Consider the following 26,822-nt stretch of genomic DNA (forward strand, 5'->3'; position numbering starts at 1 on the left):
ATAAACAGACTGCAGAAGGATTTTTCAGGAACGAATAAACCGACAGACCAGCCATTTTCTGTTTTCAAAAATTCCTCACGTCCAAAATAGGGCAACTAGAGACTTGAGGTTTTGTCCCGTTTCAACTACTGTAGGACGCTACAATTTCCCAAATTTAGCTCTAAACCGAATTATTTGTTTCTATATAAGCAGAATGATTTTGCAGAAATGAACATCGCAGTCGCATCTATAGTCGAGCCCGATCAGAACTTTGCAGTTGAGCTATTTTCAAGCTCACGTCCAAAATGGGGCGACTAGACACCTGAAGTTTTGTCCAGATGTAACTACGATGAAACGTTTTAAGTAGGGTTTGTCGGTTTTTAAAAACCGGGTTTTTGGAAAAAATTATGAAATTCGAAAACCGGTTTTTTAGTAGAAAATATCGGTTTTATGCATGGATGTATGAGTAACACGTAAAAAAATTTGAAAATGACAAATGTAGCCAAATGTACCAAATTGATGAAAACACTGTTGCAAGCAGTTTGGTTCTTGGATTCATATCAGTCCGATATGATTTCAAGAAACGATGTGTTTTGTCTATTGGATGAATTAATTTAGATTTTATATCAGTTTGTCTTCTGGATTCATTGTGTACAGTTCATAAATTCAGTGTTCAGTGCCATTGACCGATATGTGATATAGATGATATTATACAAAATGTAAGTAGGTAACATATTTTAATATTTTAAAAATATAAATTTTTATTTGTATTTTTTATATATTTGTAGTCCTAACTGTCAGACGTGTGGCATTATTTCAAAAAAGTAGAAAAAAAATGTATTGTATGTATATATATATTGTATTTATTGCAATAAAATGCTTACTTGCAAAGGATCAAGCACAAGCAGTCTACATAATAATTTGAAAACAGTGCACGATAAAATAACCGAGAAAAAATCATCTGATGCCGGCCCGAGTTCACAAACAACATTCTCAACTTTTGTTGAATTTGTGAAAAGGACTAGTTTAGAAGAAATTGTATCAAAGCTTGCTGCATTGGATGGACTATCTATTAAATTGCATAACAAATAGCTCGTTCATACGAAAGTAATTGCAACAACGAAATTATTGCTGACCACAAAATAATTCTAGGGTTATAAATCTTATTTATAAGTTTTATGAAACTATAAAAAATGAAACTATAAATGAATTAAATTGTATGCAGCATGAAGGGCAACAATTTTCTATAACTATAGATGAATGGACTGGAGGTAAAGGAAATCGAAGATATTTAAATATTAGCGTACATCAGACATTTTCCTACTCCTAACACAGACTCCCCAGACACTTGTGTTTCCGATAATTAGTAGCTGTTCAAACCGAGTAGGTACATTTCAAGCAAATCGCAGTTCAAGCGGTCACAAACTTTGAAATCTTGGATGGATGTGAAAACCCCATCTATTTGTTACTTGCTTGAACAGATCTCTTCAAAATTGAAGAATATTTTATAGCGAAAAAACGAAATTACATTTCAATTAATTATAAAGTTGCTATTTAGAAGCTTTTAAAACAAATTTTCACATCTTCGTCAAACACCCTGTAAATTCGCCCATTGAAGTTTAAATAAACTTTGCATAGCTCTAATTTGGCTCAGCCTTTATATAATAAGTTTACGAACTTGTACGTTGGGCATCGGTTAGAAAGTTCTATCATGGAATGAAAGAAAACTGAAATTGAAACGAATTCGGGTTGGTTAAGTTCAGCTCAGTTTACAACTCGAACATAAATAATAAGCTAGGAACTGAAGCACTTTCTATTAAATGAACGCCCCGAATGGGTTACGAAAAGTCAAAAATACCTAAGAGCTATAGGGGCATAAGATGCAGTAAAACTATTCAGGAATATTTTATTTCCGAGCCATTTCTACGCTGGAAATCAGACAGTTAATCGAAAAAATCGCCAGTAAACTTGTTTTAAATTCAATTTTATTGAATATAAGCACAATCCATCATTACAAATTTTGCAGGGAATTAAGGAATTGGAATTTTACTATGGAAATTTACCCATTTAATCGAAATTGCTGACAAGAAAAATCTGAAATTTGCGAGTCATAAGGGGGATTATGCAAATTTTTGTAAACAGCTTAGCAATTTCGCGGCTTAAAGTATATAAGGATAAAAGAGTAATAATCAGTAAAAACATTTCGGAATTATTCAACTAGAGTTAATACGGATCTTCGAAGTATGGGGTTCTTAATTAAAAATATTTTGAGAAAATTATTTGATGTGAAAAATTACATATTTCCAACGAATTCATCTGAGAATAGTTTCAATTAAATTCTACAATTTGACCGATTGTCGTTGATAAGTAAATAAAGCACTGAACTGCACATTTCACTTAACAACTTTTATTCATTCATTTTTCTATTGAAATAGACGCCATCGAAGGACAAATTTCAGATAAGAACAGCCTCTCAAAATAACTAGAAAATAGACATTTCGACGTTCTTTTAACTGATTTGCCGTCCAAGAAATTATTTAGTTGCAATTTAAACAGTCTAACTCGTTTTATTCGACCATTCCGCGTTGTCTACTTTAAACCAATGAGCGAGTTATCTAAGTTAAATTAGCCTTTTAACTTTTCATTGCTCGACGAAATTTATTTGTTAGAATGGAGTGCGGAAAAGATAGATCTTTTGACAAGGGAAAAGCAATTGAGATTACTGCAAGTGGGAAACACAGCAACTGATATTCGAAAAAGAGCTAAATTATTTGGTTAATTGTGGCCGTTAAATTTGTTGGACAATTTTTAGGCAAAATTATCTTTAAAACGATGCTGTTGCAAACTGATCATATCAATTTGATTTGCCATAAATTTAATATTAAGTATAGAAATGAATATGTATATAAATAATGAACCAAAAAGAAGAAAGATTATGGACATTTTTAATTTTTTCTGAATAAGCCGAGTCTTAAATAGGAAATGTTTTCACTATTGCAGTATTTAACTGTAAAAGTAAGATTGCACTGAAAAAAATCAACATTCAATTTATGAGAAAATGGAAACCGTTTTGGGAAACTAACTTTCGTACTATTTGAATTTGGCCACTTTCCAATTTGTGTTATTTTAATCTTCTTTTGCTCTTGTGTTTTGCATCCGCTTATACATATTTTGCTACTGTAAAACCATTTGCAACATTTTTGTATTTTTTTTACGTTTGTTTGAAAGATGCAGATGCACACTCAATGTATTATGTTCCCGTTGCTGATTTTAGGTGATATCACCCCTTTCCCTCCAATACTGATTGGTTTTTCGAATATTTTGAGGTATTTACTCCATTCGATATTTTCTTCTTGTTAAATTGTCTTATTCTTTTCGGATTTTTGAGGGATTTTGTTAAGATTTTTCCTTGTGACGGATGTTTTTTAGCATTAGTTTCATTTTCTTTCATTTCGTAATTTTTTTTTAAATTTCCCTTCTTCGTAGAAAACAACCTTTGCTTACCGTTAAATGTAATTACTTTACTCAATTCCCTAAAAGTTACTTGTCATGAAGCAAACAATGAGTTAAATTGAGAAAATGCAGAAAGTTAAGTGTGGTTGAAGCCGATTCATATTTTCAAATCCTCCAAATTTTGTTTATTATTTATTATCCAGCTTGCGGATTGATAGAGATTACTTTTATTTCACTGTAAAAAAAAACGAATTCTTTATCAAAAGATAATCAAGAGCTCCACATACGAAACACATTTGGGAACAAGCTGTAAGAGACGCTTCAAACTGTTATAGGCATTAATTGAGAAAAGTGTTTTAAAAGTATCAATTTTTATCACAAAATATATATGAAAAAGTATACATAAGTATATACTATATACACTCATTCTCAAACAAGATGCAAATAAATGCAAATCTGTAAAAATTCGTGTTACACAATGGTATTTTGAGAATAGAAACGAAAAATCAATGCCAATTTTTACAGATTTGCATTAATTGATCCTTATTTAGCAATTTATTAATGTACTCTTTTTTAGGCATATTTTGATAAAAAAAGCAAAACCGAATCACCAAAGTAACTTTTCTAAATTATGTTGTTAGTAATTCAAATGTTCTCTTATGTGTTTATCTTTTGATAAAAAATCGATCTCTATTGTTAAATAACAGCACTATCCTTCCATAGTAAAAAGCGGAAGAAATGATTTAAAACATTTTTGAGGCAAAAACAAACAAAAAAAAGGTTTTGAAAATAGTAAAATACAGACTTTTGCAATTGATTTGTACATTAATTTAATGTCGACTGTTGAAATAACTTCTGATCAAGTTATTTTCCTAATCAACTAAGAAATGAGCAAATTACTTATTGTCTTTAAAAACATTTTGTACGTCCCAGCAGAGTTAAAAAATCTTTGTTGAGCTAAGTTGCTTTATTTCATCGTCAAAAATGCAGGCAAAAAATCTAGAAATATTTTTTAGAAACACCATACTCGTCTCTTAAAAGCCGATCTGTGCACGTCCCCTAAACATTTACCAAAGTTCCTAAATGACGTGCATTTGCACTACGTAATAAAATTAGCACACTAATTGAATTTGAAACAGTCAGTCTCAACTATTTTACGTAGTTCGGTTAATTATAAGCCTCTGTATCGTCGTGAAATTGTTTGAGTGCTGTTCCTTAATTCGATATATAAGGAAAACTTATTTGTTCAGGTTTGCTCAGGTGTTAAGATGATAATGATGGTTAAATGCGGGGCAATCTCTAAGCGTCTCGCTAAAGTAGCTAAATAGCTCTTGTTAATTAACAGTAATCTTTAACTCCCACTCCTCGACTTGGTTTGCCTAAATATAAATGTTATACAGAAGACGAGTATTTGTTTGTTGCAAATTATTTAAGTTTTTTTCTTGACTTAATTAACTATTTTTACCTTTTAGTTCTCTCACTACTTCGCACTAGTTTTTACATCTAACTAGGACATTTTAGCTGCTAAACTTGAGCTAAATGATGTTCTAACACAATAGATTGTAGAAAAAATCTCCATCCACTCTGTTTTCATAAAATTGCATGCATAAGCACTCGCTCTTATATAAGTGTTGTCATAAATTTAATCCGCACAAACTCCTCAGCTATCCAGCCTTAGTAGAAATTCAAAGTTGGGAGAAGTTAAGCAGTTAATATAAACTTTGCCGATTTGAATAAAATGGAGTATGTAGTTATATAGTCCAAATTGAATATTTTATTCGTCACGGAAGACTAGCATGTGATGAATTTTAAATATTTTCACAGATCCGTTTTAATGTTTGAATAATTCAATTGAGTGCACGTGTGTTTGACAATTTAATTGCTAATTGAAAGTTTTTAACAATTTACTAATAGTAAAAGCGTTGAGACATTGTAATAAAGTTAAATTTGCACTAACTGTTGCGTATTGCGGAAAAAAGCTTTATTTCATTCAAAACACATGCAGTGAAATTATTTAAGCACATCTAAATGAAAAATTTTGTTATATTTATCATGCCGATTTTTTTTTTATTTTTTTAAATTTTTTTAAATAATCAGGTATTTTTAAGGTAAATCCAGTCCGTATAGTCATGAGTCAGCACGGTTTTACTTAGGAAGCTGCAGAGCGTGAAAACATTCAATTAATTTTTTGGTTTACTAAGTAATTTTTTACATAATAGCGACTTATGAACGAAGCTTGGTATTTGGGGGTTTTGTAACATGAGAACCTTAAATTTGATCTTAATTTTGTCTTTAGATGTAGAACGAGCTACCTGCATAACTTCTCTCCTAAGAAGGGCCATAACTGTTTTGCTCCTGCTTGCATCACATTTTTGGGCAAGAAAATCAATTGCTCTATAATTTTTACGTAAAAAAGTTGTTATTATCAACAATCCCTACGAACAACCGTTTCGAGATTTGTATAGTGTTTTTCAAAAAGTCAATCTATTTTGTAAATTAACTTTTAAAATTATTTAAATTCGCCATTTTTAAAACCTAACTGCGCTTTCTTAAGTAACAATGATCCAGCAATAGATTTTTTCGTAAAAATACAAGCATGCACGAAGAAGTTATGGTTCGGCTAAAGACAGAAATGCCTGTAAATAGCGTCCACTGCACCTGAAAGCAGAACAAAATAAATTTTAACTTTTTGCTGTTAAAAAATATTCAATACCTAGTGTCATAGATTGTTTCAAAAACTATTACAAAAAATCTAAAATTAAATTTTTTAACACCCTGGGGCTTCATAAGGACTACTAACTAACTCAAGCCTATAAGGACTTTTCATCTGAAAATACCTGAGAAATCGACCTATGCAACGTGTCCCATTTTCAGACGAATAACGTTCCTTAATTCCTGAAATATTCATATTCGCATGAAGATTTAAGAGCTGTCTTGAAATAAAAAGGTAACGAATTCTACGTTATTCATTAAAATTGCTAAAATTTTAGATAAACTTTCTAGACCCACCTTATATAACCAACTGAACTAGTCAACAAATTTCAAGGTATTTTTCTTTCAAATCTCCTTTTCACGATTTTACTTCAAACCATGATTGAATTAATTATTCCATTTCGCATAGGGCAATAATAGAATTCTTATAGTGCTGCTAAAGAAACAAAGTCGAGAGTAGAAACTGAAACGTTCGCTATAAAACATTCCATTTATAAGTCGCATTAAATGTTTTGTTATTTCCATAACAGGACTGCAATGATTGGAAGGCATAAAATCCGAGATTGCCAGAACTCATAAACCATACATTCCAACGCAAATACGGTTGGAATCAAGCAAACTTTTCCGACCGCTGGTAATAAAATGTGAAACAACTCAATTTATTCGCTGCTTCACAGTTGGATGGATGACTATTTAATTAATTCTAAATTCCGGCAATTAGTGCCTTCGATCCAACGCACCTAATGAGCAGCTTTTGGGATGTTATCGCTTTGCAAAGCACCACTCGCCAGAAATTCTGACTTGCAGGATTAATTTCAAATTTACCCTCTTCAACAGTCGATTCCCAGTTCTCGTTTATCATGCTAATTAAACTGGAAATGTCCAAAGAATTTGTCCCGCTTGTTTTCTGTTATTGCGGACAACTCGAAAACATCGCACAAAACAATACGATCATTCTCCAGTAATGTTAACGTTTATTTCGTAACTGGTTCGTCAGTTTTACATTACATAGAGATGGATTCTAAACTTTTATTAATATTTATGGAGTTTACATACTTATCAATCGCCAGAAATTTTTTCTATAATGGGTTTTGAAAACTCCATAAAGTAGCTTTATGGAGCTTTATAAGCCAAAGCCCTTTTACAAAAAGATATGAATGAAAACATAAATAATTAGTAAAAGTAGAAAACCTTTTAGATTTCTTGAAAGTGGTTTGGTATCTTTTGCCGTTTTATTTTCGGAAGCAAAAGAAGCATTAATTTGTAGCAATTTTTCGGGCATTTCAACATTATTAGGGCGTCGTTACCTTGTTTATTTTGAGATGTTTCTATGTTCGAATCTCAATGGTTTGCCTGCAAGACTTTTGGCTTTATTGAAACTAGTTTGGTGCCATTTGAAGGAGGGTTTTGAAGCTTTAACCGAAAACAGCAGTTCGGACCGACTTTTCGCGTCTTCCAAGCTAGTTGGGGCACTGTTGCCATGTTTAATTTCCGTTTTTTCAACTTTGCAGCTTAATAGTTGATTTAGACTCTATAGCATTATCGCTCAGCGCCCTATTAGCATTTGTGAAGATTTGAAACGCAATTTTTGTTGGGAATGTTTTACAGCAACTCTTAGGCCTCTTTGGGCCATCTAAAGTTTCGGTTTTAACATTTTAACATATAAATTTAGAAGAATTTTAGCTTTATTAAAAGCGGGTAGCTGCTATTTTAGCGAGGTCTTAGAAGCTCCAAACTGAAACATTAGTATTAAACTTTTCTCCGGTCTTTTCAAACGCCTCAGGGCATTGTTGTCAGGTTTACTTTCCGATTTATTGATTTTGTGCTTTATTTCAAGTCTCCTATCAACATTTGCGAGGGTTGCAGGAAAAACTTACTTTTAAACCTTTCGAAACCGCACTTGACATGCATATTTTTTTCCATCCTTATACCTAAATAGCTCAAATTAGATATTTTTTTTGCAATACTGAAACTGGTTTGGTGTAGTCTACTGGAACTTTTAGAATCTTAAAACGTACAAATTGGTTTCGAGCCATTTTCCAGACCATTCAAACTTCTAAGGTTGCTACCAGCCTTCTAACAAGTCCCTTAGCGGCTTTTAAAAATGTTTTTCCTGGGTTTAAAGAAAACCGCTAATTTGCAAAGCCTTGATGCATCTTTTGAGTCTTTTAAGGCGTTGTTGTCATGTTTATGTTTTGCACTCTTGCAGGTCAAAAGTTGATTAGAAAACTTTGGTGATTTGGCGTCATTTGCCTGAGTTTTTCGAAACTTTCAACGAAACCATTACTTTGGAATGTTTTTTGAGATATTTCAGGATTCGAAGTCTTGTTGCCAGGTATATTTTGTGATTTTTCCATTTTTCTACATCAGTAATTCTTTTAGAAGCCTTTTGCTAGCTTTAAAGAAAGTTCTTAGAGCTTTTAAGCAAAAACGTAATTTTGAACGTGTGTTGTAACGTGGAAGTGGTTTAGAGTTATTTCAAAAGGTTTTAAGAAGCTTTGAACGAAAATATAAGTTGGGAATTATTTTCTTGACATTCCAAGCTCCTTAAGACGTTGTTGCCATGTTTATTATCCGAATTGTTGCACTTTAGAGCTCATGTAGCTCTAAAGAACTGTAGGAATTACAGGATTTAAGCGAAAACTTTAGTTTAGAACGTTTATTCCCAACTTTAAAGCACCTTAGGGCGCTGCCGCCATATTAATTTTTGGTATTTGCCTTCTCGCTGCTTAATAGTTCATTTAAAAAACTTGTTGACCTCAGTGAAAATAATTTTAAAACTAATTGAACCACGTCGTATGCCAGTTATTGGCAAGCAATCACATTTTCATAAGAAAATGCAACTTATAAGTTAAGTTGCCAATTTTGAAATTATCAATATTTCTTCATTGGCAGATGTTTTGCTGAACTGCAAATTTCGTTATCCAGACAAAATCAAAGTATTCTTATTTAAAACATTTTTTTAACGCTTGTTCTAAGATTTGCGGATGAAACTAAACAAATAGCCCACACATTCCATAGCAGGGTAATAAGGAATTACTAAAAAACGAAAATAAAATACAACGAAATTAAAACCTGACCAGAAATTAATTTAAAACCAAATTATAAATTGAAAAAATATAAAAAATCAACCATAAATTCAAAACATAAAATGTCATCGATTGAAAAGCTGCTTGCTGAAGTAAACTGAAAACATATTTGCACTCTAATGTACCTACTATAATTTATATAACGCTTACTCAGCGTGAATGTAAAATGTATAAAACTGTCGAACATGCATAAAGCATAAACTTCCTTGTGGAGACTAAATATCGATCAAATCCAAATAAAAATCAATTATTCTACTTGAAAAACACGCAGAATAGAAGTACTTATGTTGTTCTTGTGTACCGTCTTCGGAAAGAATTGTTTTATTTTCATCTACCAATTTTTCAACTTGTATTCTTATGTTTATGAAACCTTCGTTCTTTTCATGAAAGTTGAAACTGTCGTCTACCTCTTGACTCGATTCTTCCACCTCTTGACATGTTTTTGAATTAGCCTCATTTTGGTGCCTGGTTTATCTAACTTTTATACCCTTGGGTGTTTTTCTTACTTTTCTTTTTAAGAGATTCTTTATCACGTTTTCTTCACAACGACGTTGTGCTTTGTACAGCGACACAGTATCTCATCTACAACCATCACTTTCTGCACGAAACCTCGTCATTTCAAATATTTATCATTTTAAAAGCTTCAGTAATCTTGGAAATATAATAATATAATATATATAAATATATAATAATATCTTTGTGGGACGCCCTAATTATTCAATCTTGTCAGTATCTCAACTAACCAAGATTTTTTAAGTTAGTTATCATGGACTGAAGAAAATAAACTCACATTGTCCGTTGAATTGATTTGTTGTTGAACTACTTGGATGGAGGAATAACGATGGCGATTTTTCGATGCGGACCCGTAATTTTACGGAACTCGATCCATTCGCTATAGCACCATTAAAATATACGAAGTCTGCTCGTTATCCGTCGAAGAGGCCTTATTATTTTGCGGTCTATATCGCATGGCCTGGGGTGAAGGAAAAAATGTACCCACCGGTTTTACCGCACAAATAATGACTTGTATCCCGGGAACGGGAGCTGCTTTAAGTGCAATTCTTTCCGAATATTTACTCTAAATAGATTAAATCCATTGGGGTTATGCAAATCTTACAATATTTAAGTCCTAAGAGGGATTGTCAAAAGTCATTCTTGAACTGAACGAAAAGCTGGCAATTATTTTAGAGTACCGGGCGTTCAAGTTTAATGAGTTTGCAATTTCGCTTAATGCAAAAAGATGTTTTACCAAACTTTTACAAATTCACAGATTTTTACGAATTAAACTCCTTGGCTGGCTTGCCACAGTTTAACGTGGTAATTATGGTAAAAAATCTGATTGTTTACACAAAAAAATTATATTGCTAATTGATGCGTAAAACCAGATGTAAGTCACGTGCGTTCATTATATTTTTTAATATTTATGAGTGTACGTGATATGTTTTGTATTATTTTTTACTTTTGTTGACTGTCCTGTATGTATTTATTATACGTTGTGGTATTTTGTTTTTTTACTCGCTTTGTCCATAAAATTTGTGAATTTATCTATGGCAATAAAGCATATTTTGATTGGTTGATTGATTATCCACAAATAAGATGTTTCTCCTGAGCATAACTGAACTAATGTAGAAGTTGAAAGTGTTTTGGACCTGAATAATAAATGTTTTGCAGTTTGAAAGAATTTGCCTTTAACTTATTGACGTAAGAACAACGTGGAAGTGTTCAATTCTTGGAAATCATCAGACATTCTCATATATCTACATCCGATGTCGGAGAGTTAGAATATATTGAAGAAAGTATTTTTTTCCAAACGAAATCACTTCTGTTCGAAATTATTCCAAAAGCCTTCCAAACAAGTTTCACCTGATTCGAAACAGAATAATTTTCAGATATTCACTTTCTTTGTTTGTTTCTCATTGATTGATACTGGATTTGGGGCCTTTTCATGCGTTCCTCTACATCTTCTTTATCAAACGAAATAGTTTTTACGAATCTATTACGTGGAAAGGTTTATCTCATTTGTCTGTCCGGCTGCAACAGGTACCAGATGAAAAACGTACAAAGCTGTAGATTCTAAAAACTAAATAAAAAACTTAAGAGAATGAAACAAAAAAATGTCGACTTTCAGCTTCTGTATAATCTGTCTTCGACAAAAGCAACAAGATTTTGAGTATTTGAACCAAATTGAATTTATTTTAAATGTTATTATCTACTTGTATTTGAAATTATTCTGGACTTACTAAATCTACTTTCACAAGCTTTGCGTTTTATAAAACAAAGAAAATCGTCTTAAAATTTTATGAATGTCACATCATGCCTACTAAACCGATTTTATTATTTGGGATTGTTCCACTTACTTATTATCTTATTTAACCACATTAGAAGTACATCAATGTATTGAAAAAAAAATGATCCAAAACATGCTCAAAAATGTACTTTGATTTTTTATAGCAAATTGGAGACAAAATCCTTAAAAATGTCTTAATTTTAATAAACAGTTCCACAAAAATTGTTATTACTTTAATTAGAGTAGAAATTAGTTGGAGTTAAAAATAAAAATCGCTTTAAATCAACCCAATATTCGTAAGATTCCAGACCATTTTAAGTCCAGATGATTAATTTCCCGACCGTATAAAAGATTTGTCCGATTGTTTAAAAAAACTCATTGCAACTCTACTGTTAGAAAAAAAAAATAAAATCACAGATTCTCTTCTGATCTTCTTCTCTTTTTCTTGCCACTTCTGTATGCCTTCACTTTATTCTATCAAATTTTGTACGCTTTGAAAGCCTTTTGTGTCTAATATTGTTTCAATTTTCACCTCACTCAGTCATTGCTATCCAATTTACACCTAGACTGTTCCAGCTCAATTTTCATCCGACTATTGAATCTCCTCATCACTTTCCTTTTGCATATTTATGTAAAATTTCGCTTCACTCGCTCTCTCTAGCAAACATTCTTACTTCCTTACCTACTTGCGCTATTTCAAGTTATGTTTAAAGACAATTTCAGAATGAATTATTTAAAGGAGCCAACGACCTATTCGCATGATTATTTTCTGCTAGTCCCCGTTCGCACAGTTAGACTTTATATATTTGAATTTTTTTTATGGAATTTATACAATTTTATGCTTTAGTCGCACGGGTACAGGAACGTCCCTTATGCCTTGAATAAAACATTTCCCGTCTGCTGCCCTTATTACTCCTTCTTCGATATCTATTAGTTTAACTGTTTTTTTTTATAAATTTTTTACTTCTGGAAGATCGACCGGAGTACACTATTTCCGAAAACAATAATTGGAACTAAACTGATTTGGACTTGGCAAAATACCAGAATATTGAGTTGAATAATCAGTTCCTTTATATCGCCGATTCGTAGGTGTGTGTTTTCTCGAGAAAATGACAAAATCTTCTCAAATGGCCCATTTTGTTGCAGTTGAGATATTTAAAGAAAATTGTATGATTTTAATACTTTTACCTTAACTTTTATCAATAAGTAAATGACTTGCTATTACTAAGCTGGTGGATAAACATAGCTATTAGAACCCTTCATTTAATACGGTTATTTACAGATTTCAGTTGTGGTTTGTTTTAAAATCTGGTTTAAATTTGAGCAATTATTCGAGCAAAACACATCAAATTTCTAGATTGAAGCTGCACATAAAAAGATCAATTTGAATGATTTCGAAAGCCTTAAACTATAGCTTCCAGCATCTCCAGCATTGGCTCGAAAACACATTTTTTAAACAGCAGATCCAGCTTTTTGCTTGTTCCCCTGGCTGGCATTTTCCACGCCATCAAGCATAGATGTATGAATTCAGCCAAGAACAAAGCTGACATAACTTGAACCTATGTCTAAAGATTTCCGTTTAGCACATTAACAACGCTGGAATCCAGCTGGGCCGAAATAGCTAAGCCAAATGAATGTAGCTACCATTGTCGCTGATGTGAATATGTAGCCGGCGGGGTGTAGCTACTGATAAGTATTTGCGAGTGGATTTCAATAAAATCAGACATAATGGCTCATTGTCCTCGTTTGGCATTCAGCGTGCTTCTGCAAACACTATGTCGATCGTTTGTTAAATGAAATGATGAGCTGCCAAAGGGTGTTTCACAACTTGCGATCTCCAAAGGAGAAATCGTTAAATCTAATCGACGTCAAAGCAGATTTTAAATCAGCTGGAAAATATCTGGCCGAACTCGGAAAATCTATTTACAATATGTATTTTTATCATACCGTGAACGAGTGGATGTTTTAGTTTTATGGCACAAGAACCTACTGCGTGCAAAGCGCACTCTAATTTGAAACAAATCCCTTTGTGAATCAAATCACTTCTTTTCAATTGAGATATCAAATTCCATTGAAAAGTAGGTAGATTTTATATGTTTCCATGTCAGTGAGAAATTCGAGTAGGGGGTATAAATTGCTTTTAGGAAATTCTAGTTGTTTCCCAGTCATTATTTTCAAAACAGCCTAATTGATTAAATTATCCGAACATCTTCAGGAACCGCAAAAAAAACCAGACACCTACCCGCAAGGAAAAAGTATCGATTCCAGAAAGGATCTGAATGCCCTAAATGCATTAATAATGTATTTTGTACGTGTTTCGTTTTGTTATTTCTTTTTGTATAATGTATTTGCGTTCCCAAGTGGAATTTTTCTTCGCGGGTATTCTCATATACTTTATCTTTATAGTAATTCAGATCATTACATTTCCCCAATTTTTCAGAAAGAAAACCTAATTATATTAGTGTATAAAAATTTCGCGAATAAATTGGTTTTATCAGAAATTCTTAAGAATTTCTAAGTTGCAAAAATTATTCTCTATTTATAGGTAGGGATTTCATACACAAAATTGAAAAATGTCGCTTTTAACCAAGTCTTTAAAGTCAACAAAAAAAAAACGATTAATTCTCAAACGTGCATGAGATCCTAAATATCAATTCGGCAAAAGGAAATTTCCTGCATAAAAGTCGAGATGTTACTGTTATATCTCTCGTTTTTATTTAATAAACCGCTGGTCTCCTTGTTTTTGCACTTTGCGTTCGCTGTTCTGCAGATATCTACATTGTGGGGTTTTAATTCAATTAGGGATTTTTCTCATTTTGTCTTCCACGAGTTTAAATGCCACGATGCAACTGTAGTACATGCTTTTTTTTATTTTTCTCTGTTTTCCTGTTCTTTTCTTAAATGCGTGGGATTTATTCGATTGCCAACTGCATAGTCAATTCCGTAAAAATTCGGTCATATACCGAATATAAAAATCTATACCCATGTACATTTTGCCATCCAATTGAGTGGTCTCAAATATTGGCTTAATTAAATTGAGTTGAAAGCAAAAACGTATTTTTCAAATGCAAAATTATATGCATTAAACGAAAAATTTTAGTTAATTGAAATAGTTTTCACTAATCACTTCCGATTTGTGTTCGAATTCCATTCTTCCTCTAGTAAGATAAATAAGTTTAGTTTCCAACAAGTTTTGAACGTTAGTCCATTCATTGTAGTATAAGTGGAAAAAATTATAATAAAGAGATATACATGGTGTTCCGTAAATAAGTTAAAATATTTTAAAAGCGTGTTCTACTAGTCATTTTAGAGGGGGGGTCTTCCTGAGAATTTTTTTAATTTCAGGTTTCGTTTCGTTGTTGAGTTATTTCTGTTGTTTTTCTTTAAAACGGTTAAACATAGAAACTTAAATTTTGGTACAGATTATAAGCTAATTTAGTAAAATTTTGTGATAGAGTTTCGTGGTTCAGTTTGCTTTTATACAGGGTAGAGATGTGGAACCCCTACTTTTGTGTGGTTCAAAACTTTTTTGTCTGCACTTCACCTTTTATCGACACTTTTTTTATTACTACAAGTTATTTATCAACTTTTTCTATCTCTTATTGTTTTTTCCAAGATTTCCAAGACCACTAGTTTGCCCGAAAAAAATAAAATCGTTTTCTTTGCCGTTCTCAAAATGTGTAAGTAATTAAGTTAATTTTTTAAAATCTAATAACGTGTTCATATAGCAATTTTGATACGCATTATTAGTTGATTATTGACAACCTAAATTATTTTTCTAAATTGAATATTTTGGTTCAGACTACAATTATTAAGTATAAATAAATTTTACTTAAATCATAACATTGTAACAATATGCGCAACGATATAAACAAACAAAATTAAATTTAAGTAACCATTATAATGTTAACTTAGCAGCTGTTTCAATTGGCCCCCTTGACATTCTTGGCATAATCACAGTCTTTTAATGAAATTAAAATTTACAGACCGTAAAGCTTGCACTGAAGTTCTTATTTCGTTAGAAATATTAAATATTCTTTCCTGAAGTTCTTCGATTGTATTCACTTCTGTTGAATTCACCGTATTTTTTAAATGGCACCAGAAGTAACAATCAAGCGCGTTTAGATCGGGAGATCTGGGAGGCGAGTTTATAGGAGTTTCTTGACCTCTCCCAATCCAACGGCTTGGAAAGTTTTGATCAAGCCGAAACGATTTAATTTTTTTGCGGGCAAACTAGTGCCTTTAAGAAAATCAGTAAGAGATAAAAAAGTTGACAAATAACTAGTAGTAATTAAAAAAGTTATGATGATAAAAGTTTAAGTGCACACAAAAAAGTTCTGAACAAAACAAAAGTAGGGGTTCCACATTTCTATTCTGTATAAAAGTACACTGAACTACAAAACACTAACATAGAATGGCACTCAATTAGCTTATAATGTATCCCAAAATTGACGTTTCTATGCTTAACCGTTTAAAAAAAAACAACAAATACTAATATTTTTCGCCATTTTGGAGTCTCTCCAAATCTCAAAAATGAGACCTCAAATTAAAAAAATTCTCAGGAAGACCCCCTTCTAAAATGACTTGGAGAACACGCTGTTAAAATATTTTAACATATTTCCGGAGCACCCGTTATAAATGATAACCAAAAATATATAATAATAACATAAAAGAAAGGACGAAAGCAATTAACACAGAACCAAGTCAAACTTAACTCTATATTACCGCCCAAAATATTTAAGTGTTTTTAATAGACGCAAATCTCAAAAAGCTGCATATTGTTGACCAACTAAATATGTATAACAAGTCTGGAGAAAATAAATTGTATTAATTTGCTTTATACAGTTCACTTATGTTGTTTGTTGTCTGAAACTACCCGAAAAAATATTATCTAAAATTTCAGCCGTTCCATTGATTTAGTTCCAGAATTGCAAGATTACTTCAAAGTTCGAAAAAAGTTATTTAAAATCTATTCACTAAACTAACATTTTTGCCAGCCAAGCCTGCCTTATCTGCTTTTGGAAGATGAATGCGAACGTGCCAATTTTCAATCGGCATTATTAGCCCAGATCTTTGAATTCCCAGCAGGAAAGACAGTGGAAATTGCATTACCGGCTTATCCTGCTATCGCACTTAACCGTTCAATCTGATATAGCGACGGATTCGATAATATATTTTCGCTCGTTGCCAGTTATATGGCAATTGGTCATAGGCTTCAGCTATTTAGATATTTTACCGTGAAACGTTTTTTAAATTATTGGACAAAACACCAGTTAAGAAAATTTGATGATTCGCCTATTTCACGAAACTATAGATAGACAAAACAGCAGAGTAAATGAATAAATCATAAAGTGTGTAACAACCAGTTGCACAAAGCCGAGGAAACTTATGCAAATTCCAGTAACCCGGAAAACACAGACACTGAAATATTCTTGGAATAATATAAATAACCAAATAATCTCACCGGACTTTCATCGTCTTGTAACAAATACTTAGCAATGGAAGGTTTCGGTTCGCAGCTTTATTCAACCATTTTAAGTGTACAATAAATCGCTATCTCAACAGTGTCTTGAGAATTTGCGAGTAGATAAAGCAACAGAACATAACATTCTAGAAATCAACTATCAACCACAACTAACAGAAACAGTTGATTAAAAATGTGCCATTAAAATAGAATGAAAAAATATAAAAGAACACCGAATCTTCGGATTGTTGAGCAACTTTTAAAAGGGAAATGCTGTAATGTCAAGGCGATAGAACCGAAACGAAAGAGTTGAGTGAATGAATAAAAAATGTTGCTTCCGTTATTTTAGCTCTTCAAGCTGTTTTAAGCTCTTTACTAGAACTTTCATCAGCTAATTCCGAAAAGAATATTTTTAATTTACTGGGCATTTTTCATTCAAGTTATACAACAAATTCGCAATTATACTTTTTTTTTCGATTGGAAAGCGTTATTAAATACGTAATTACTTACCTGATAGTTGTGTGACACCCCAAAAGCAAGTTACAGGAAAACCGGGCGCATCTGAAATACAAGAAAATATTATCCATTCGAATTACTTTGCACTCACTAACAAACTCGAAATGTAGTTGGTTTCGTTTGAGTGTCACATTGTAAATTTTTGTTCAGTTTTTAATTATTTTCTACTTTTTAATAGTAAAGTAAATTTATCTGCAACTTTCCTTCATTGAAATTGACCCACAAATATAAATAATGGACAAAATATCTATTTAAATGTAAAAAATAAACGTAGGTTCAATTTGAGTAAATGAAGCAAAAAAAGCCAAACTCATACAATTTGGGCACTAGTAAAAAAATAAATATTGGTTGAAGTAAAAAGGGGCATACAAGCCAAAACAATATTGAATTTCTAATAGAGTTTCATTCAGAAAATATTCAGTTTTAGCAATTTAAGCGATTTGAAATCCACATTTTACTCAAGGTAAGATGTACAACGATACAAAAATTGCAAAATTTCCTCCTGCAAATTGCCCCACAGATGAAAATGATAGACAAAATGAATCTACTTAAAAGGAAAAAAGCATACTTATGTTCATTTTGAAGAAATGAAGTAAAAAAACCATATTTATACAATTTGGGCAAGCCAAATATAAAAAAATACAATGTTGACTGGAAAAAGTATAAATCGGTAAACAAATCAACTCAAAATTGAATTTCCAGTTCAATTTTGAGTTCTTCTCATTCGAAACTGTAGAGGGTTTGAGTTTGAGTCCAAATTTCAAAAATCAACCAACAAACATCACTTGATAGTGAACCAAAAAAAAAGTTCTAGCATATTAAGCTACTTGAACTCCACATACTCGATAACATTTTACTCAATGTATAATAAGCAACTGTTCCCATGGTAGGTGTTTTTAGATTAGTTGTAAATCTTAATTTTTGGCCCTTTTTTTAGAAATATTTATTTAGAGTCAAAAGCTAAAACAATGGAACAATAAAGTTTACAAGTTTTCACCTCTGAAACGCTCTGAAGTTTAACCAAACAAAAAACATAAATTGCGTTGGAAAAATTGTTCTTTGCACTTCAGAAAAGTAGTTGTGAAATTACAGTTAAAAATATAAATAATGGTTCAAAAATATCTAGTATTATTGACTGATACTTCAAACGCAATAATTCTAATAGTTTCACGCACATGAAAATAAAAGCAAGTCTGGCGAAAAAACACCAGCAAGCTGTGATCGACTTATTGACAGGAATATCTAAGCACTTTTGCCTGGCACTTCCTTAATTAACTATGTTTTTCACGAAATTATCTGATTTTCCGCATAGAAATCAAACGATACAGGACTGTTTCAAGCAAAATTGTCAAATAATTGTCAAGAATTTCAAAAATTATAAGATTGAATCTTTATTATATTAGTTTAACTTTATTTCAATCCATTTGACTAATAATTACAGCATAAAATTTACTCCCAAAGGCAAATAAATTATCAAAAAATGAGGCAAATAAATTAAGCATTGGATCGATGAACTTGAAGACTTAGGCAAACATGACGATTCTGGAGTCAAAAACATGTGACTAATAAATCAACATTTCCATTTCTTTTTGTCAATTACGTTTTATTGATATTTTCAAAATGTGCTGTTCGGCGTTAAATGCATGATCATAAAACTTTTTTTTTGTATAAAAATACAAGTCTGAATCTAACTAAAACACAACAATAATAAATTGTCGGCATGATGTTTAAAATAACTTAAAAAAATAGAATAGTCATGAAGAACATTGAATAGAAGTTAACTGACTGACTTTCAGTGGGAAATTTCAGTGAAAAATTTAATAAATGTGAATTGTTATTTGTACACTTCGACTCAACTTGAAATCGAAAACACTATCAGAAATCGTCAGTTAAATGTTGAAAATTTTAATAGAACTACAACTTACAATAGTTTTCAATTTACTTTAATTAAACAGATCTGACACGCCTCTGAGTGGTTGTTAGTTCGATATTTTCATTCGCGACAGCTGGAAAGTACGGTTTCCTCATTTAGCCCGCATATTTATGCCTGTCTACGCTCTACCGTCCTATTAAGGTGTCACTTGAGTTTGTTTAGTGCGAATTAGTTTCAATACATGTGGCGGAATATGTGCGCTTCTTCAAAGTTTTCAAACAGCATTTGCTGGTAATTTTCGCAGGCTCGTTTCACGTTTTATGCAGGTTTTCCGAATGCCGTTTCCAACTGAATATTGTGACCGGATTCAAACAAAAAATGAGTATCGTCTACCAGAATCTGATATTAAGTTATCAGAGGACTGAGACCATAATAATACAAATGTACGAACGTCCAAAGTGTTCACAGCTAAAATAAAAATAAGAAACAATTAACAGCAGATTAAGTATTAACGTCAAAAGTAGAAACTGGCCTATTTTAGAGCAAACAGTATTTAAAAGATAGAGCAAAACAAATCACAGGAAAATATGAAAGATGCAAATATATCGAATACAACAGAACACACAGAAACAAATAACCAAAATCTAAATATAGAGACATTCTTCACTGAATTAGAAGAATTTAAGGTTGGAAAGGCGAATCAAGCCTGAACATTTCGAAAAGCAGAAGATGAATAAAATATATGAAAAATGAGCAATCTGAGATATTGCAGAAATACGAGTACTATAAGACAGAACTTAAAGAAACAGAAAACTGAAGACAACTTTAAATGGATAGCCAATAAATAATTCAAGTAAAATAAACCGTCTATGAAGCAAGAAAAATGGAAAAAGCTGAAAACGCTTAACCTTCACCCAATATGAATTAGTGATCCAAAATTAGATACATTTACATACATTTAACGCATATTATCCGTGCAAATATAAAAGTTAATATAAGCGTAGGTTTATCAAAACTTTGTTTCCAGTAAATTATTTATTGTCGAGATTTTCCATATTTAATTACGTACGAATTTTCTTTTGAATCTCCTTTTTGTTGGGTTTTATTTGATTTGATTTGAATAGGAATAGGAATTGTTTAGTTTTGCTGTTGCTTGCAATTTGTCGTTTTAATATTTCTTCCTGTTCTATGATGAGTTTCGTTTGAGACGTAAGCTTGCAATTTTGCATTTCATTTTTATGCATAGTTCGCATCATTATAAAGGAACCGAAATCTGATTAAAGATAGAATAGCAATGCAAAAGACAAAAAGTCCCAAATTGAATAGAAAATTACAATTTCTAGAAGTACGTATAATCAGTAACCGATCATTAGAGAGATTGTACGGGTGAGAGTGATCATAAACCCAGAAAAAAATGCACGCCACCAACTACCAAAAACAATAATCACACAAAAAACGTATTAAATGTAAAATGGCAAAATATTGACGATTTGAATCGCAGGAACAAGAAGAAATAAGCAAAAGATGGAGCTGGAAGACCCTGCATTCGAAATATTAAACTCACAATAATGAAATCCGTGCATTTTTTGAGGATCTCGCAACGGCCTATGACACCGTACCTATAAAGAAATGAGTAAATTTAATACTATTTCTTGATAACCACTATTAATGGCTTAAGCATGTATGCGACCTCGCACTAAACCTGAATTAAAATTATATTTTAACCAGGTTGTACATCACAAACAATAAGTAATATGTACTAAGAAAAAGTAAAGAAATCTAATCATTATTGCACAATACTGTAAGTTTGAATATTAAGCGGGTGACATTGTAAATATTCTATTATTATTACTAGTATTTCGCGCCCAATATTAAAATTTACAGCCGTGATTGATGAAACTTTAGCTTCACTGCCTATCAGCTATAGCCTTTCAAAAATGTGTCTCTACATCCAAAAAAGATACACAACAGATTTTTAATAGAAACTCTCATGATAGCAATATCGACATATAATGCTCAGCATCCAAGACATGTAATGAATCACACGAAGAATAGCCTTAGTTTAAACAACTGAGCTAAATTGATGTGCAAAGCTTTGTCTTTGTGGCTAATGGATACCTCCGACAGCATCTGAGTGCGGTGATAAGCCAAGTTGATAGTCAATTTCAATAAAATTACACATAATGGCTTTTGTGCTCGGACAAACTTGTGTTGGACATGTCGGTCTCGTTTAGTTGTGCAAAAGAGTAATTAATTCGTTGTATATATTTTCGTTTTATTATCGAAATTAATTGGTATTTGAAAACAATCAAATATTATGTAAATATTAATATGTTTCAAGGATTTTTTGGACTGAAGTTTCGACAAGGTGGATATGTATGGATATGCTGATAGTTACTTATTCATTACTATGTAGGAACCATAAAGTTAGGGTTATATCAAAAGGAGCTCTCAAAAGTGGTTTAAAGATATGGAGATTAAACGGAATAAAATATGTTTTTTTCAAGTTAATGTCTAATCTGTGTAACATTTCTCGATTACTCTCAATAAACTTATATGAAGTATTTATTCATCAGTTTAATGAAGTAATTATCTGCCGGACGCATCAGTTTATTAAAGTCGAAGAATTGCGAGTAAAAAACCATAAAAAACATTCATTCTTTATGGAATGGAAAATGCTTCTAGTCCTGCGGTAAAGAAAATTTTCAGATAATTGCATAATACAGTTATAATACAGAATTAGCACTGCCCTGAATGCTTAACTTGCCAATTTATATTTCTAGTACGAAAATTGAAATTAATTATTGGAGCTTGAAGTTCTTCATGTCTTAATTGAGGTACCAGTTTCTACAAAGAAAAAAACTAGAAACTCTTAATTAAAACATAACTCCTATGAAAGAATGCAAATAAGCAATATAAGTAGGATGACAAACTATTTGTGAAAACAGTAAAATTGAGCAATCCTGAGGCCCGTTCCAATAATTCGATTCGCTCAATTCTACCATTTATAATACACATTGCCAATTTCGAGAAATTTTATCGAGTATTTCCTTCAATATAAAACTGAACTCGCATTTCAAAAACGAATTAAAAACTTTTCATTTTAATGAATTAGCAAAGCAATTCTAAAGAGTAACAAGATACCTCCTTACTTTTCAATTTTCAAAGGAGAAGAATGTGTTTTGAAGCGTGCCTTTGATAGAAAAAGAGTCTTTTAATGAAATAAAAACTCGGATGAAGTATTTTTCAATCCACTTGCTTTGCTAGATAAGGACTCTGTACATTTTACTTAACTAACAACGAACGAGACAAAATTAAATAAGTGAAGAATTATGCATTCAAAGGGCGTATTCTGAAATACAACACAGAATCCACAGATAAAAGTACATTAAATCATAAATAAAAATACGTAACAGAACCGAATGTAAAAAATATCTACTTTATATTGTTTTTGTTGAAAGGTTAAAAAAGGGTTCTAGTACCATTTCAAAATAAACAATGTTTGTGTTCACAAAACAATTTTACGAGGATCCCTAAGCGCATCTTTCGCAATTTCGATTCGCCACTTGAGTTCAGTGGAGTACTTTTGTGCGTTATCAATTGAAATTTTGAAATCAGTTTTCTTGAAAGCATAATTAGCAAACTTCCATTCTACTTCTGAACATCCCCGAATGTTTCACGTCAGCCAGTTGAAACTTCCGAATGTGTGCTTTAGAAAGTTTCCATTCTGTGTGCCTCCCAAACTTACATCCGCTCAAGATATGTTAAAATAACTTGACCGAATACCTCAGAACTTTGCAATGAAACTTGCAAAGTTACCTTTTGGGTTCTATTATTTCAAGCTAAAGATTTCTTATGCTCGGGCAGGCCATTCCAGTATCAAACTTATAATTTAGTTGGGAGCAGCAGGAGTTGCAAATGGGATTTCTCGGCTACTGGTGTGAACCAACGAACTAATTTGTGCTGATTGATTGATGGTTTTTCCCATTCCCACATCCATAAACTTTTCAGCACAAGCCCAAATTATTTATCCACGCAAATATATCGGCGAAAATATTGGAGTAATATTCTGCTAATGTAAAATATATGTTGTTTTATTAACTAACACATTTTCAGCTGTGCATTATTTAATATCCATGGGACTCGTATTGTATTGCCAACAATGAGAGATCTGCGCTCATTTTGCACAAATACATAAAATACACAAAATACGAAAAATGATCTCTGTGATGGAACACACAAACATTAAAGGTGAAGAGACAGGTTTATATCCTTAAAAGCACACATAACAAGTTTTGCGAAATACAATATTCTGGCTTTCTGTGGAGTTTGTTTCCATGTTTTACATGTGATACAGAGAAGAAATCAGTCAAGCAATATTTTTGGAGTATGAAAGGCGACATCTTTTATAAGGTTTAAGAGGGTTGCATACGTATCCATATATACTACTCACCCACAATAAAAACTGGCCATATAAAAGTTACTAAAAATGTAGAGTTTGCAACATGTTCTTGGTGTTTCTTGCAACATTTTAATTACTTAATTACTACAACACTACCGCAATGCAGTAACATCGTTTATAAAATGATAAAATTTAAAAGAAAACTTGTCGTAAATTATAGCAGATGACTATAAGAAGGATTTAGTCATATTGAAATTGAATTTTTTTCTTAAGCTGAATAAATAGCACCAATAATATACCGGTCTACGATTTTTTAGTGTGAAAATACTTTAACTTCAAGGAGTTTTATGACTACCCTTCAGTTTGGAAAGCAAATATTTTGCAAACCAAATAGTAATATAGTATTCATTATTATCAACACCATGAAAATTCGAATTTTCATTGTTAAATCCGAATAACTCAAAACTATTAAATTTCTGATCTATGGCTATGCGAAAGATCGTGTTTACGCGAACAATCCTCAAACTCTTGAGCAAATGAAAGCCAATATCCGTGACGTTATGACCAATATATTACCGGTAATGTGCAGAAAAGTAATTCAAAATTAGCTCAAAACGATTGTGGCCTGTAGGAAGTCCCGTGGAGGACATTTAATTGATATTGTTTTTCACGTATAATGGCAAGGCTTAATATTTATATTGAATTAAAATTTTCGACCCCATCTGAATATTTTTAGAGAGGGACAAGTAATATTTTTCACCCCAGATCAATAATAATTATAAAAAAGTTGGTAGGTAGGTAATAGGTTAGGTAAATAATGAAAAGTTTTTACATACATACAAAATTCGATCGCCTGCACACTCACACAACAGCTCAACGACGCAATTACATTTATTGGCAAAGGATCTTCATCCTTGTGGTTAAAGGTCTACAAGGACGTTCCAAAATTTATTGCCGTAATTAATAACGTCCGGGTTTCATTACCCAAAAAAAAATCCAATCTGATTTCGGACGACCGCGACGTTCAGTTGCACAACCATAACCGATTCGAAAAACAAATAGATTTAATTGATAATGAAACAGGAGTGTGCAAATAAATAATGAAATACAATAAAGCCGTCTGAACGAGAAGCCAAATAAATGCGGTGTATGACTGTTTCAATTTATAAACGCATAAACGCCAGGCCAAATATTTAGCTGCCTATAAATAAATATCGTATAAAGAAAACCTAGTTATTATTAACGTATCGAGTGTTTTGTTGTTGTTGTTGGGAAACCCAAAGTTTCCTAAATTTAATGTGAAGTTGCAGAGGAAACCGAAGGATTCGAAAATGTAGCACAATAGAGGCCGAACGAATGCGGAGGATTTATCGGAAATCCCGAAAAGCAGGTGTTCAAAATTACGAGAATTGCAAATGTGGTCTTTGCTCATGCTATACAATAAAATTATATCTTTCGAGCGTGGTAATTGGATTTAACAACTAAAACACATACAAAGGGGTAGAAAATACGGAAGAAAATCCTTTTCTGGAAGCCACTGATGGAAGATCTCGGTTATGGGTCGAAATCTATAAGTTAACAAACTTCATCCTTTAATAACCGAATAATTATTGTTATTTTTTTCCGCACTATTAAACGATTCACCAACTGAAGCGGAAGAGGAGGAAGTAGGTGCACACACGGGATAACATTCAATTAAGCTAAAATATCTGGACAACTGTCTGAGTGTCTCTAAAAGATCTAGACAACGCTCGAGAAACCAACAGGAACAAATTTAAAAAAAGGAAAACATGGTAAAATACTATGGTCGTCAGAGTTGTCAGAAACCCTGATTTGGCGAAAGATATTTTGGTACCAGAAAATGACGATTCAACAACTAGCCCTAAGAAAATACGCTCCTCCTTAGAGAGGCCAAAGGCGAAGTAAACAGAACTCTAAGGAAAGAAAGAAAGGTTGATTTTTTTTATTCATTTATGAACGGATAATCTTAAACCAACATTTTCATAAAACGCACAATAAGCATGTTTTTCGGGGTGATTTATAGTAATATAACTAATCTTCACAGGCGTCGTGTTTATGCGTATGAAAATAACTCACTATGAAAGAGGGTTTAAAATTAATGCTTAGGTAGGATTCATCGGGAATGTTTATGGTTGAATCGACTATTTTACCAAACTGACTGAAAGGAGATAATTATTCACATTTTATAGCAAACGAACGACCCGGGTTATTGTAGGATGTCCCATTATTCACCTCACAAAAATTGTGGTTTATGCAAGATGGTGCTCCTCCTAAATATTTAGAATATTTTGACCATTGCCACCGCTTTGACCTTATTTAACCACAATGGATTTTTTTATGGAGAGCACGAAAGAGTCTCGTATACAATTAGAGTTGAGCAATAAACCATTACCTGTGATATTCGCACAGCAATTGACAAACCGCAATCACAATCGGTGACTAAACTAAACATAAGCAGTGACTGATCACAATGTGATTTAAAATAGCGACTTATATTTTTACTGCTATCGCAATTTGCTTGCGAGTTATATATTCCCACACAGCGATGCCCCTGTATAATACTACGAGATCAGCACCCATGACACTATGCTGACTTAACTGTATTAGAGATAGGAGAATAGTATAAGTAATAGTGCAAACCGACAATCTTTGTCTTTATCTATGTTGCTTTTGTAGCCGGACGAAAGATCGAATCGAAAAAATATTCTTCTATTCGTTGAAGGATTGCACTCGCGTACTTTAAATATATATATTTTTTTGTTTCGTCGACTGAAAAATTATTTCATTATCTCTTGGCTTGCAGCATAAAGGCTGACAATAAAATACTTTTTTTAATTCTGCTTTTTCTTTGTAGCAAATTATCAAAAATGTAACAAACTTACTGACAAATAAATATTCGCACTTTAATGCAACTATATTAAGGCGAAGTTTATATATATATATATAAATAATCTTTATTTCCTACGGAAAAAGGCTATCGACCCAATCGGTCTTTCTGCCCTTGTTTAGTACATATGTCTTAGCCT

General features: G+C 32.1%; 1 protein-coding gene across 5 annotated transcripts in view; it reads right to left on the reverse strand.

The window, feature by feature from the left end:
- Nucleotides 1–26,822, reverse strand: part of LOC109534913 (poly(rC)-binding protein 3) — a 169,966-nt gene that overhangs the window by 128,501 nt on the left and 14,643 nt on the right. For all 5 annotated transcript variants that reach the window (XM_048660905.1, XM_048660902.1, XM_048660904.1 and 2 more), the window contains exon 2: nt 17,495–17,545. In XM_048660905.1, the coding sequence (XP_048516862.1) occupies nt 17,495–17,545 (51 nt within the window). The remainder of the gene's footprint in view (nt 1–17,494; nt 17,546–26,822) is intronic.

The sequence above is a fragment of the Dendroctonus ponderosae genome, unplaced genomic scaffold (genome assembly GCF_020466585.1).
Source record: "Dendroctonus ponderosae isolate FM_Combo_2020 unplaced genomic scaffold, Dpon_F_20191213v2 Dpon_F_20191213_1, whole genome shotgun sequence".
In the NCBI taxonomy this organism is placed as follows: Eukaryota; Metazoa; Arthropoda; class Insecta; order Coleoptera; family Curculionidae; genus Dendroctonus; species Dendroctonus ponderosae.